The 14,529-nt window shown below is 43.7% G+C and overlaps 1 protein-coding gene across 1 annotated transcript in view; it reads right to left on the bottom strand.

Moving 5' to 3' along the window:
* Positions 1-14,529, bottom strand: part of SNX25 (sorting nexin 25) — an 830,371-nt gene that overhangs the window by 43,590 nt on the left and 772,252 nt on the right. The window contains exons 16-17 of the mRNA XM_069199645.1: positions 8,692-8,758; positions 7,522-7,703 (exon numbers count right to left, since the gene is read on the bottom strand). Coding sequence (XP_069055746.1) covers positions 7,522-7,703; positions 8,692-8,758 — 249 coding nt within the window. The remainder of the gene's footprint in view (positions 1-7,521; positions 7,704-8,691; positions 8,759-14,529) is intronic.

Genomic DNA, 14,529 nt, shown 5'->3' with positions numbered 1-14,529 from the left:
GCACCCATCCTCCAACAAGACCGCAGTCCATTAGGAAGGCCTGTCATGGGACACACACAGTATCCATATTTGACTAGTACAACAAAAATCATCATTAGGGATCCAAACAACAGAACAGTTGAGCACACGGGACAGGGGCACACGTCCATAACCACGCAGATGACTTTTCTGTCCCATCAACGTACCACACCGCAGCGGTGTTGTTCGTCAAGATCTGGGCAGATCCACGTACAATAGAGGGGGGGGCCTGGAGTGCCAACAAAATTGGCTCCAATTCTAGCAGGCTGATGTGAAGAACAAGCTCTCCTGGAGATCTGTGGCCTCTGATTTTAAGATCTTCTATGTAAGCTCCCCACCTCAAGCTGAAGGCATCTGTCACTACCATAGGCACAGTCAGAGGGGAGTGAAGGCTATTTGGCAAGTGAAGTTCACCTCAATCTCCAAAGCCATTTCAAGCCACAGTGCTTAGAGGGGGAGATCATAATGGATCCCAACAGGACTCTACGGTACTGGAGCCACTGCCTGCGGAGGCACAACTGCAGGGCCCCTACATGCCAATGTGTGTGCATTACCAGGAGAAGGCAGGAAGCCAGCAGGACTAGGAAACGTAGGACTTTCAGGACAGGGAACCTTGCACCTTGCTGAAGCATTCCTGGATGTCCCTGATCCTTTACGGTGTATGAAAGGCACAGAGAAGGGCGTGTCCAGTTTCAACCCTATGAACTGGAGTCAATATGAGCATCTCAGGTGAGAATTGGGCTTGATGATGACAGCAGGTATGCCACTGACTGCAGTATGCGCAATATCACTTCTGGTGAACTGGCTTTGATGAGATTGTCATCCAGGTACGGGAAAATGGGGATGCCTAACCATCTGGGGTGGACCACACCCACCACTATCACCTTTATCAAGACTTAAGCTGCTATGTTAAGCCAAAGGGTAGTACCCCATACTGGTAGTGGGAAGAACCCACCACAAAACTATAGTACTTCTGGTGTGACTGCAAAATAGGGATGTCAAAGTATGCATCCTGCAAGTTGGGTGACACTATCCAGTCTCCAAACTCCAATGTCAGCAGAACTTGCATCTTTTTCCTTTCTGTGGAAGAATTTCAGGCCCCTGAGGTCCAGGATACAACACATGCATGTTACTTCCCGGTGCACAAGAAGGACGGTGATCTATCCCTGGCTCTGTTCCTGTGTGGGTATTAGCTCCCCTGCTCCTTATATGAGAATAGCTGCCACTTATTCTGAAGAATGGCCAAATGGTCTGAGGGTGGAGTGGGAGGAATGGACAGACGGTGGAGCATGAAGAAAGGGAAGGGTGTAACCCTTTTCTATTGGACTCACTGGTCCAAAGCAACTACCTTCCAGATGGAAAGAATATGAGACACCCACCTTCACAGAGGTGCTGTGTGGGTTTGGGACAGCAAACTAAGCCTGCTTTACTTGTTGTGCAGAGAAGGAGGAGGAAGAGCAAGAGGATGAGGGTTAATTGGGGGATCCACTGCCATTTCCTCAGCTTCTTCCTTTGGGCGTTGGGCTTCTTCATTTGTACTTCCTGACAAGAGGATAATACCAGCTGTTGGATTGCCAGCTGGTACTATCACAAACAAAAGGATGATGCTCTCAAGATGTTGCAAATGTGAGAAACTAGCTGGTAGTCCCTAATTGGAGGTGAAAGTTGCAGGACAAGGGTGAGTGTGGTGGATTTGCAGTCCTAAATCGTTGAGGGCGAAGTCTGCCTTATTGCTAAACAGTTCCACCCCATTAAAAAGAAGGTCCATAAAATTGGCATGGACATCCGAGGAAAAGTTTGAGATGGGAAGCCAAGCGTGTCTCTGGATGGTAATGAATGTGCGCCTGGCCCAAGCCACCAAATCTGCTGTGCCAAGGCCTGATTTTATAATATGGCGGGAAGCACTGCATCACCAATGAGTTTCTGAAAGTGGCCCTTCATGTCAGCCGGCACATGTGAGTGGATCATCTAGGCCATGTCCCACAAAGCATGGTTGTATCTGGCTAAAAAACAGTTGACATTAAGGGTATTTTAGAGCCATACTGCCGGCTGAAAAGGCCTCTTACCCCATGGCTCTAGTAGTTTAGGTTCTCTATCTGATGGAGCAGTTGGAAAGGCGCCTCCAGTTTGTGCCCCAAAACAGGAGGCTTGAATGACATGGCACTCTGGCGATGGATGAAGACGAGCTCTGTATGCTTCCTCTTCTAAAAGAAGTTGAGCTGGGCCTCCCTTCGAGATCTGAATTGTGGTTTGGTGTCTATGGCACCAGAGGTAGAGGTGGTGGCACTAGGGGCGGGGAGGGGGGGCATGGTTGACGCTGTTCACAGCTTGGATGCCAAATATCTGAGTGCCAGATCGAAGCTCCGGGTTAGATGTGTAGATGGTACTCGCTACAATGGAGTGGAGACAAAGGTTGTCAGACAGAAAGGCAGAAACATGGGAAGTTGAGGAGGGGCCACTGGCCCGTAGGGACACCAGCCTGTGATAAGACCTTTGTCAACTTACATGGTGTTAAGGAATGCAGCCAGGTCTGATCCCGGGGTCGGGAACTCTGGTAAAGCCGGTGCTGACGACGGAGTTTCAGGTTATCAGCACAGAATAGTGGAGAATGACAAAAGCTGCAGGTGCATCTAGCAGCACCACATTTGCCACTGTTTGTTGTCAACTATGTTAAAAGACTTCTCCTCAAATCAATGAGTCAAAAAGTATAGATTCCAACCTTCTTTGATTTTAGGTAAAGGGTTTTTGCACCACCTCCCCGCATCGCAGCGTTAATTTCCTTTATCCTCCAAACACATGTAGGTAACGTGAGAGCAGGCCCAAGAGCTGGAAAAACAGACAGGGGTCTCACTGTCTCAAATATGGGCTACATCAAAGGGACAGGACAGAACAGAGAATATTCCAGTCCCGCCAAAGTACACAACACAGTGATTTGCTGAGGAGTCCCCACTTGCCTGAGATGTTGAGGACTACAACAATGATGTAGTTACAAATCTTTATTATACACTTAGTATAAGAAGTGAACAAACAATTACCATGATATACAAGTACAGGAGAATATTAAAACTCTAAATGCGAAAATATACATTTTATGAATGGGGTAAAAGAATCCAGTACTATACAAGGTCGGACTGGCCTATAATGCAATCAGGCAGTACCCAAGAGTGTGGTCTGTCTGAATATTCAGTTTGTGGCTGTTTCTAGGGTCGAGCGCGCAAGTGCTCGGGCCTGTTGTAATCTCTTTGTGGGCTTTTAACCACACCCACTACTGTTATTCATTCTTTGTTGTGCTTGTCTTAAATGCTTCATTTTTACTGGTGCATTTTGTGAAATGTCCCTCCTTTGTGTGCTGAGTTACCTTCCAGGCGATTTCACTAAGTGAATATTTTTGTTGGCTATCACACTACATCACGCTTCCTCCTGTTACAGGGTATGATGGGCCCTCCTCCTGTTTTCGGTTTGCCTTTCATCCCAGTAGCGATCTTTTCTAGACATTCATGCAGGTAACCAATGACTCTTGTGCTCATGGCGGCCGTGGTACTTTGAATTGACTTCCTTGTGTCAACTGTTTTACTTTTCGCTTTCAATGTATGTGGTAAGAAAAGTCCAGTTAGGAATTTACAATGCTAAAATCTCTAACTCGAGCAAACGTGAGACCCATTGCATTGCAAATGCTTGTTTGGCTTCCTAGAGGCCTGTTTTATTGTCTGCTGGGTCGAATTCTATTGTTTCCTTCCCTAATATTAAAACAAACATTGCCTGCAGCAAACTTAAGTCCATGCAGACTTCCATATCTTGCAAAACATCTTTTCAGCATGGCTTTACAAATTCAAAACTGCAAAAATTTGCAAACAGGGGCTACTTTTTAGGTCGAGCATAGCAGCGCACAAGTGCTGCTTTTCTGACTTGTTGGTATGTATCTGGCTTTTAACCATGCTCACCGCATGCCCATCAATATCACTCGTTCATGGGCTTGCCCTTCAAAAATCCTTTATTTTCGTTGGTAAATGCTTTACGTTTGTCCCTTCTTGAGGCAGTTTAGTTACCGCCCTGGACATCGACCTTGTTACATGGATAATTGCACTTTTGCCGACATGTTTGACTGCGAGTGAACTTCTTTTTCCTTTTGTGTGCTGCTTCACGCTGATGCCGTGGCGCTATGAATCGTCTCGCTTATGTGAAACTGTATTACTTTTCATTTTCAATTTGTGTGGCAAGAAAAGTTCAGTTAGGAGTTTACAACGTTATTAGCTCTAACTCGAGCAAATGTGAGAACCATTGCATAGCAAATGCTTATTTAGCTATTATATTCACTAATAAAAGTAACTTTTATTTTGGGGTCCTGGCCTATTTTCTATGCCAGTCCGACCCTGATTCCATATCGCCTGTTGACCTGCATGTATGTACCCAAATCCATGCATACCGTTTCTCTACCTTGTCTAGGAACTAGCAGCGCTCGTGCTGTCAGATATAAAAGTCCTTGGGCTTATCACTCATCTGCACCTCAGAGGGTCTCCCGGCATGGAAATAGACATATCTCACTTGCAGCTAAAACACTATACAATCATTCACTGAGCAAAAACTTGTGAAAAGTATTTTCTTGCTTCCCAGTTGTGCATGGAAATGAGGCAGTGTACATGTGTAAGGCAGGAAGAACAATGCACACGCATTGTACCCAATACAGGGCAAAATGCACGCCTACCTCTATTATTGCTTAACAAGCGCATCAGTAATAACAGCTCATATATACATAATCTATGCAATCATAAAAAAAAGACAATGTACCGAGAAATGTCCCATGTCATGTTACCATTCTGAAGGACAAGGGTCATAGATCATGAACGGGAGGTCGGGGTGAGCTGTATCTTCTCCCAGGCCCATGCCTATACTGATAAATAAAAGAATATCTTGTTCCTGCAATTGAATTGCTGCCGATCTTTTTTCCCTTTGCCAGGAACTGAATGTTAGCAACTGGTCTACAGACTGGACAACCTTTTGCACCAGGTATTTCATTTTTTATCACAGTAGTAACCCAAAAACGTGTTTACTTAGCTGCCACCTGACATAATTGAAATAATAATTTAAGTATTCAAGTATTCATGTATTCTATGGCACGAGTTCATTTGCAAAGTCCCTGATGACTTCAGAAGTGTAGAGGACAGCTATGAAATAAATAGGCAATTAATTTAAACTAGGATTATTTAAATATGTTTTCTGTAACTTACACTGAGATAACACCAGTCTAATTTGTGACTCCTGTTTTCAATATCTGGATTTAGAGGTGGGTAAATACTGATTTGTAATTTTACCCTAAAAGGATTTCTGTCAGTTTTCAGACCCTTCCATCACAACACCTGATTTACTGGTGGAAGTTGATGAATTCATTAGTTGTTTTTCATAACAGAGTAAACCTTCAGCCAAGCTCTGAGCCTGGTCATTTTTGTTGGGTAATAACCCCTTTCTGGTGTGACACGTTTGAAAACAATAATCATTGACACGAGTTGGGAGTGGGCCATTTTCCAGCTTTTTCCTTTTGGTATTTTAAAGTTCGTGCAAACGTTCTTGGGCCTGGGCTAAAGGGAGAAATGTGCAAAAGCAATATAGTTGCAGGTAGAGATGTAATATGCATTCGCGCAAAATGACAACAAACAAAACAAGTATTTGCAATAGGTCTCGCATTTGCTCGAGTTAGAGCTATTAGCGTTGTTAACTCCTAACCGGACTTTTGTTGCTACATAATTTTGAAGAAAAAAAATGAGCGCGATCGCGCTATGTAAAACCCAGCGCAATTGTGCTGAAATTGAAAACCAAAAAACCATGCGCTGTAACAATTTAAAAAACGGTCGCCGCCCTCAACAACAGATGAGGAATGGAAGCGCAAGGAAACTGTAGTTGAGCGGTGTGCCGCTGCAAAAAACGGAAGTGATGTATCGCTGCCCGAACCACCTAGGAGGCTGCACAGAAGAGGGACACTGGACTAGACCAATGGTAAGCAGCAGGCGGGAGCAAAGTCCGTTATACAATACAATGGGTCCTCCGAGACAGGGCAAGCGCGCTGCCTAGGCTGGACCTAAAAAGTGCATTTGGTATATCTGTTAGATACAAAACTGCCATAATTTGGCACCAAAAAAAAAAAGAAATGGAAATGTGCACGCTGAAATACTCCTGAAGGGTGAGGAAAAGCGTAGGTAGCTGTAAGCGCACAAAACAAAAAGTGGAACAAGCACAGATTAATATAATAGGTCTTGTGCCTTTGGTACCTATTGTTTTTTTCAATGTTTTTTTAGCCCTGGTGTACAGCACCCATGAGGTGGAGCAGCATGCCTTAAGAAAACAAGCTAAAAAAAAGGCACTATGACGTGGTCAGCATCATTTTGTAGGGCTGTGCGTGCCTACAATATGGTGCAAACAATCTACTTTTATTTGCTGAGATGGATTGGTAAATACGAAAAATAAGTAATGCCACAGCATTTGTTTCTTGAAATGTGGTAGGAGCAACATGTAGGACATGGTGGGGGGAAGCAGCATGGGGCAGAAACAACATCAAGGGCAGAGAAGAGGAGAAGAAGCAACAGGCAAGAGAGAAGGAGGGTGCAGTTGGGGGTAGCAACACAGAAGGCAGGGGAGGGGAGAAGAGTGCGCAGCTGGGGGGAAGGAACACGGAGGGTGGGTGTGGTGAGAATAAATAACGTGTGAGAGCAAGGTGAAGCAGGCAGGAAGAAGCATACTGGCAAGAATGCAATGGGAGGAAGTAAACGAGGACGGGAGGAAGTACACAAGGGGAGAGCAACATAGAGGTGGTGGAAAAAAGCACACAGGTGACATAGAGAACCAGTGCGGGGGGAGACGTACATAAGGGAGACAGCTGGAAAACACATGCACTCCCCTGGAGTGCTTAACCCAAAAGAAAAACGTAGTGGTTGAAAACCAAACAGGGGAAGCACAGAAGCTAGTCAATCAAAAGAGATAGTAAAAGAGGCTTTGCCCCATGCAAGGGACAAACACAAGAATGACAAGCTGGGACACGAATAAGGAGTAGGCAAATTAGAGTGACACAAAGGTCCACAATATGTTGTCGCAGCCAGGCTCGATCTGAAAATCAGCTGGTTCAGAGCGAAGAGGGAAAAAGATACCCACCAGCAACGAATGTTAAACAAATATAAGGAGTGCAGGAAAACATGCAAGAATTGTTGTATTCTGGTCTCACAATTACAAAAATGATGGAGAACTGCTATTTAAATGCATCTTTTCCTATCAAAAGTAACTGCAGAATATTCAGGTGTAAATCAAGTATCACAATTTTCGTTTACTGGTCGGCATTTGTGCATAGAACCATATAATTTTAACATTAACATCACTTCAACAGCAAACATGAGCATAGGGCTTTAGATAATATTAATTTTTATATATATACACACATATGTGTTCCTATTCATCTGCTAAAACCAAGCATTTAGAGAATTATTGCGGCTTACTTCGAATTCAATGCGCAGACGTTCCTACCTGGAATGTTTTCAAGTAATTTTTGCTGTGCTTTGTGTTTTGTTTCTTGATACTGCGTTTCTGTTCTGGATGTTTTTGGGGGTGCTAATTTTCCATTAGGCCAGAAAGCGTCACGAAACACATTAATGTAGTAAACAACCATCTGCTCACTGAAGATCCAATGAACGGTATCGCGTATTTGTCTGTGAAAAAAAAAACAGTTTAAAAACCAGTATCTTAACTAACCTAAGCCAAGTAAACCTCAGCACGACAGGAGTTACCACTGTCAACAGCTCAGTGATACATTATGTATCCCAGTCAATGTTCCTCTTCTCAAGACAAATCTCCCTACCTTCACAATGTCACAAGTGTGTCCTACTCAGCTGGGATGAAGCTACTGTGTAGCATCTCTGACCCGCCCGTGTCGTTCACAGTCAGGTAAGTGGTCCCATCACACACACCCATGCTCAGGGCTCCCTTTACGAATGGAGGGTGGTACAAGCAGGGTGGGAACAAGTGAAGATTTAACAAGAAAGAACACTGCAGTCGTCCTCTGTGGCAACTGTGGGATAATGCGCGAGTGCCCCTTAAGGGCACTAAGGTGCAGTGAGTACACATGGGTGCAGTGGGGTGAACTGCAGGACAGAGGACTTACAGGAGGAAGCGAGCACACTGAGGCACAGTCTAAATGCAATAGGGTGTGATGGGCTGCAATGCCAGTGGTGAGGTTGCAGTGGGGTGTGGGTGGGTTGGGGCGCGAGTGCCAGTGCTACTGAAGAAGCTGGCCATGCCTTTCAAAGTTTCATCATCATCACCATTCTTCATAGTGTGATGAGCTAAAAATCATTACAAACACATCTAAGGATAAAAACACTGAAACCATACATAGCACTGGAGAAAACTAACAGCTTTGGAGCTCAAAACAGTTCCAGCAATGGAATATTAAAATTGGGCCACACACACATAGATTAAAACAAAGGATAAAATTGACAGTTAATATTCTAAGAAAATCAGGCATGCACAAGCCACAACCATTTCTTTATGCGTGCCGACTGCAAAGCGGGGTGCGGACGGTCGAAAACTATGATCTATGCCTTTCAAAGGTGAATGAAACAAGCCGTTGAAGTTGTCTTCTGGTGATCTTTAGGATGGGTATTATGAATCTAATATTAGGAATAAAGTGTCACTTACTTGTTGATAGTTCTTCCAAACGTGATTTGCACCAATGCGATGAGAGTCTTCCTGACCCATTTAAACACTAGAAAAAACAAAGTTAAACCTAACATGAGTAATACTCTTATTGAAACCCTGGTTTTCCTTGAATTCAGAACAAAACTCAATATCTCACTTTATTTTGATGCGTTTGCATCAAGATCCTGTTCTGCTCCGATAAGGACAAGGCAACATGCAAACAATATTCCACTAACCAAAAGAAACAACAAAGATGACCACGGGAGAAAGAAAGATAACATTCCCACTGAAAGTTTCTTTCAGTAACAAAAACTGGAATCAATTCAAACCTGCAGAAGCTTAATAGAAACTACTTACGTTTCTCTCTCCCCCCCTCCCCCCCCCTCCCACAGGTGACCTCTATTGGTGGTCCTCTTTTTTAAAGGAAGGCCCGTGGGGAATGAACTATAACTACCAACCAGCAAGTACTGCTGTGTTTTCACACTATATCATCTCTCAAATGGTGCCACAAATTAGGGTGGGGAGGTGGGGAGACTCGTGGTGGTCCTATGAGTCTCTAATGAATATATTACTTGTACCTTGTTATACAGCAGAGTGTAGTTACAACCGGCGTCCCTTTCTTACAAAGAAGAAATGAAGTCACCAGTGCCTAAGGTTGTGTCTTCTCTCGGGGGGGGGGGCGGGGGGTCGGAAATACTGACCAGCTGCATCACGAGAACCAGCAACAGTCACTACTTTCCCAGATGAAAACGGTTTAATTCACCTGAAAACGGCATTTCTTTTTATCCTACAGCGGAAAGCTAGTTGCAGCCGTTTTACCAACACTGACAGCGAGCGATATAGTGTATATAAGGGCCAGTAAGGGGCAACCTTACAACACCTTCAATTTCTAGGTCGGCAGTGCTGTGCGGATCAGCTGCAGATCCAACAAGTTCCGTGGCTGTCCCCTCCTCCAAGAAGGAGAAAGGATCTGAGGTCCTGATCATTTGTGACTCTCGACAGTTATTTATTTTGCAGAACTGCGAGCCAGTAATCTAAGTAGTTGCACCCGTTCCTGGGACAAAAAAGTGTTGTGAGGAGGATGAAGCTGAACCAGATCCTCCATCTGTGAAACAAAGTCTACAAGCTTCTGGTAACTGTGAGAACATCAGCCCATATTTATGAAATATCTAATACCCAAAGCCATTTTTTCAAAACTCTTTTTATTCAGGTTTTTCCATGCTAGTTACATCTCCATGTCCTGTTTTAACCATGCTATGACATAGGTACAATAAACATATCTAGAGTGGTACAGACTACACATAACTGCCAATGGTACAAGTTTGGTTCAGGAGAGTGGAACGTCAGCTTTTCTTCGCTGTATGGTTTGACTGAGGCGTAGCAGAAAGCGGCTAATGTGTCATGTGATGTGGGCCCTGGCAAATGGGAGGGATGACTTAGTGATAAATCTATGACTGGGAGATAACTTGTGGCCCCTGAAACCAGGTAATGAGGGATTCAAAAGCTCTGTGCGACAACTGGGAGGTAAAGGGACGGAGGGTCAAGGAAACAAGAAAAGAAGGGATCTTAGGGGTGGGGGTCAACTAAATAACAGCACGAGCGTTGTTCAAGAGAAGGTTGTACGGGAGTCTTTCCTGGGTGGGGGCTGTATCGCCTCCGGTGGTGTCTGCTGAAGTTGTCTGTGGTGTCATATCTGCTACTGTGAAAGTGAACATGAGGAGTGGCATAGCGCTTATTTGCACTATGGACCAACAGGAGATGCTCGGTGGTCAGGGATAGAAAATGTGATAAGCGGGCTGTGAGTCCTGGGCGTGGGGGTGGGGGGTCCTCTCCACACACAGGAAATATCGAAAGCCACACTGCCATCAAGTCTGTCTCCCCTTTCGTTAGACAAGCCCTGTTTTGGCACAAAAATCTCCTGTGCCTCTTAAACGAATGCTTCCTTCATAACAAATTCTCATCCAACAGCAGCTGCTGCAAAGACTCATTGACAGTCTTAAGAGCATGCTGATCTTTACCACACACGGGAACTAGCATAAAAGTTAATTTGTGTCCCACATATTTCTGTGTAAATTAATCCAGAGAGTTTGCACAGTTGAGTACTCGCTGAAGAGTGGAACAAGGCAGAGGTGCCTTGATGTGTTACTCTCATTTGCCTAGATGATGCAGCCTGTCGGAAAAGTGATAAACATATGCTCCATTTTAAAGGATGCTAATGGCCATTAGCAGCAGAGTATAGGGAATTGACACAGAAGATATGCTTTTTAGGTTGAGCGCACAAGCGCTTTGACCTGTTGTAAGAATTGTGGGCTTTTAACCATGCCCATCACACGCCCATCACTTTCACTCGTGCGTGGGCTTGCCTTTCAAAAATCCTTTCTCATCATTGGTAAATGCTTTACGTTTTTCCCTCCTTGGGGAGGTTTTATTACTGCCTTGCAGACTGCCGCTGTTACACAGATAATTGCATGACTGCCGATACATCTGACCACGAGCAAACTTCTTTTTCTTTTTGTGTCTCTCCTTTGCGCTCATGCTCATGGATGCCATGGTGCTTTGAATCGTCTCATTTATCTCAACTGTTTTACTTTTCATTTTCATTTTCAATTCAAGTGGCATGAAAAGTCCAGTTAGGAATTTACAACGCTAATAGTTCTAACTTGAGCAAACGCAAAACCCATTGCATTGCAAACGCTTGTTTAGGTCGAGTGCGCAAGCGCTCTGACCTGTTGTAATCTGTGGGCTTTTAACCACGCACACCGCACGCCCATCACTATCACGGGCTTGTGGGCTTGTTTTTAAAAAATCCTTTGTTATTATTGGTAAATGCATTACGTTTGTCCCCCTTTGGGGCGGTTTGGTTAATGTCTTGGACATTGACCCTGTTACATGGATAACTGCAAGATTGCCATTACGTTTGACAGCGAGCGTTCTTCTTTTCTTTTCGTGTCTCTCCTTTGCCCTCATGGCGGCCATGGCACTTTGAATCAGCTTGTTTATGTCAACTGTTTTACTTTTCATTTTCAATGTAAGTGGAAAGAAAAGTCCAGTTAGGAACTGACATCGCTAACAGCTCTAACTCGAGCAAACGCGAGAACCACTACATTGAAAATGGTTATGTCATGTCCATCCTTTGAGACAGCATTAGCTGTGTCGCCATACCTTTGTTTCACCTAAATAATTCACACATAATATACACAGAGAGGCTTGTTGGTTAGCAGGCTGCTTCAATTGGTCTGTTAAATTGTCATTCATGTTTTGCTTCTGTCCAACTCAGTACAAAACATGGGACGACGAGCCTGACAACTGTATCCGTTAGCTCCCTTCAATTTGAGTGACTGCACAAAGGTTGAGCACATTGTTCACAGCTGCTTACAAATAGCTCCTTGTTCTACAGTAACAAAGCAGGTTCCAAGTGTGCTTTTATTTTATTTTTATATTATCTTTAAATAAAAGCTATTCAATTTGCCTATACTTGAAGTGACCAGTTAAATTGTGATTTATTTCCTGTCTCATTATAAAGTTGTAGTTATAAAGAGTTCAAGTGACATTACTACACGGTACCTGCCTGCGATGTGAGTGCTTGGTTGGGTGGTGATCTCTTCTTGTCACCTTCATTTTTAAAAATTATTTTTTATTATTTTCTAAACCAGAAGAACAAAAAAGCAAAACAAGGAAACCAGGGTTTTACATGTGCAAGCCCAGAAAGGGCATGAACTTAAAACATACAATTGTAGTAGAGACATGGGGATAAGAAAGAATAGATGGGAGCGCAAAGAAAAAAGCGCAAAGATAGTGCACCTGAAACTATGATAACAAGAGTAACTAAGATACATTAAGTTACAAATCGCAGTTTAGCCTAGAATAAGAAAACGTAACACTATAATATAATGTAATATAATATAATATAGTATCGGCTGGAAAACCTCACTTACACATTACACATGACTAATCATCAGACCTCATGATGTTATAAATTAGTCAGTAGACAACACATTTTTATACATTGACACTGAGCTATGGGTCCCAGTTAAATTGTGCCCACATTTGGTCAGACCTTTTAACAGAATGGACCCTCCTTGCTTTAGCCAGAGCTAGCTCTAGCTCATATATCTGTTGAATCGCAGTCCACCACTCGACTGCTCTGGGGGAGTGGGGTTTGCGGGGGAAAGATTTGCTCTGGCAATAAAAAGTCTAGCTGAAACAATTGCTATAGCGAGCAGCCGTCCCAGACCAATATCAAATTCCATTTTATAACCTAACCTACTCCACTTACACAAGAATCGTAAATCATAACTCAGACAAATACTCAAGGGTTGGGTCAGCCCTGCCCAGAAGTTTTGCAAAATAGGACAGGTAGCAAACATGTGTAGGATATCTGCTGCATAGCACCCACATTTGGGACACTTAGTCTTCTCACCCCCGGAGTTCCTGCCCCACTTGGTGACCTGCCCAGCATTTAATACAACATACAGATTGTCAAACTGTAACAATTTTAAATTAATAGAATGGATTGAGTCATCAATAGTCTCCAAGGCGCTTAGGACTTCTGAAGAAAGAATTTTGTCGGAAAGCACTGTAGCCCATTTGGCCGCAAGAGCGGGGTTGTCAACCCTGCAACAGTAAAGCTCTTGATAGATCACACTAATTAACGATTTCTGAGGTGCATTATCAAAACAGTGAAGCAAATCAGACAGGATCCTACCTCCAGTCATGAAGAAGTTCCTTATCTGTAAGTATTTAAAAAAGAAATGATGAGGGAAATCAAAAGAGTCCAGGAGCCCGTTTGCTGTGGATAAAAGGTGGCGGGGCAACGAGAACTGGCGGCGCACAAATCTATCTGCCTGTAAATTAAGACGCAGCAATACAGGATTGTGATCAGAGGTGATTCTAGGGCAGGTTTCCATCTCAGCCTCCTGGATCAGGCTCCTCTTAGCAGAAACCATATCAATCCTGGAGTAATGCCTGTGAGGGGAAGAGTAGTATGTATAACCCAGTTTTGTTGGATACAGTGTCCTCCACACATCACACACCCTATATAGTCAAGTTAATTAAAAAATATGTGCCTTTGTTTTCACCATAAGCGGGAAGGCAAAGTGATTTGTAGAATCAATACCATAATCAATCATACAGGTAAAATTGCGCCTAATCAACAGTTCACCAAACCAGTCTAATAATTCCAGACAGAGCATATCCGCTCAAAACACATATTTTGTGCCATGGTTTGCCAGCTACGCGATACCCACCTTTCCCCTGGAATAAGCCCCAGTTTTCAAAACTTTAAACACAAACTTTTTAGCCACCAAAATAGGAACTCCACATATAGAAACTGCTGGAGATTTACATACTACAGTATTAAACCCAAGCTGCCCTAACAGCAAACAATCCTTATGGGTGAGATGCATCTCAGTTAAGAACAGAAACACAACCCTCATCAGCTTCAGGTGAGCCATCCCAAGCGAAGACCCAGGGTTACAGTACTCAAGAAAAAACATCAATTTGTGAACCAACCTGTAACCATTCTGACTTATTTCCCCCTTTGTTGCTGCCCTAATTCCACTCAAGCTTCCCATTAAAACCCCACTACCGAGACCCAACCTCCCATACCCCACACCCTTCCTGTGTCTTGCAGAAGGAATCATCCTCCACCCTTTTGCTATTCATGACGACAGCCCTGTGAGACTCCACCCCACTGCCCACCCCCACAGTCCCACCACGATGCACATCGCTACTAAGTAAGACTAAAAGAGAAGAATGCAGAAAGAGACTAAAGAATTTTGTTTTAAAAGGCTATCTAGTGAGTATAACGTTAATGTTACCTTTGTGGCTCGGAAAAGC

Source organism: Pleurodeles waltl, chromosome 1_2 (genome assembly GCF_031143425.1).
Source record: "Pleurodeles waltl isolate 20211129_DDA chromosome 1_2, aPleWal1.hap1.20221129, whole genome shotgun sequence".
Classification (NCBI taxonomy): Eukaryota; Metazoa; Chordata; class Amphibia; order Caudata; family Salamandridae; genus Pleurodeles; species Pleurodeles waltl.
This window is presented reverse-complemented; position numbering and strand designations above follow the sequence as displayed.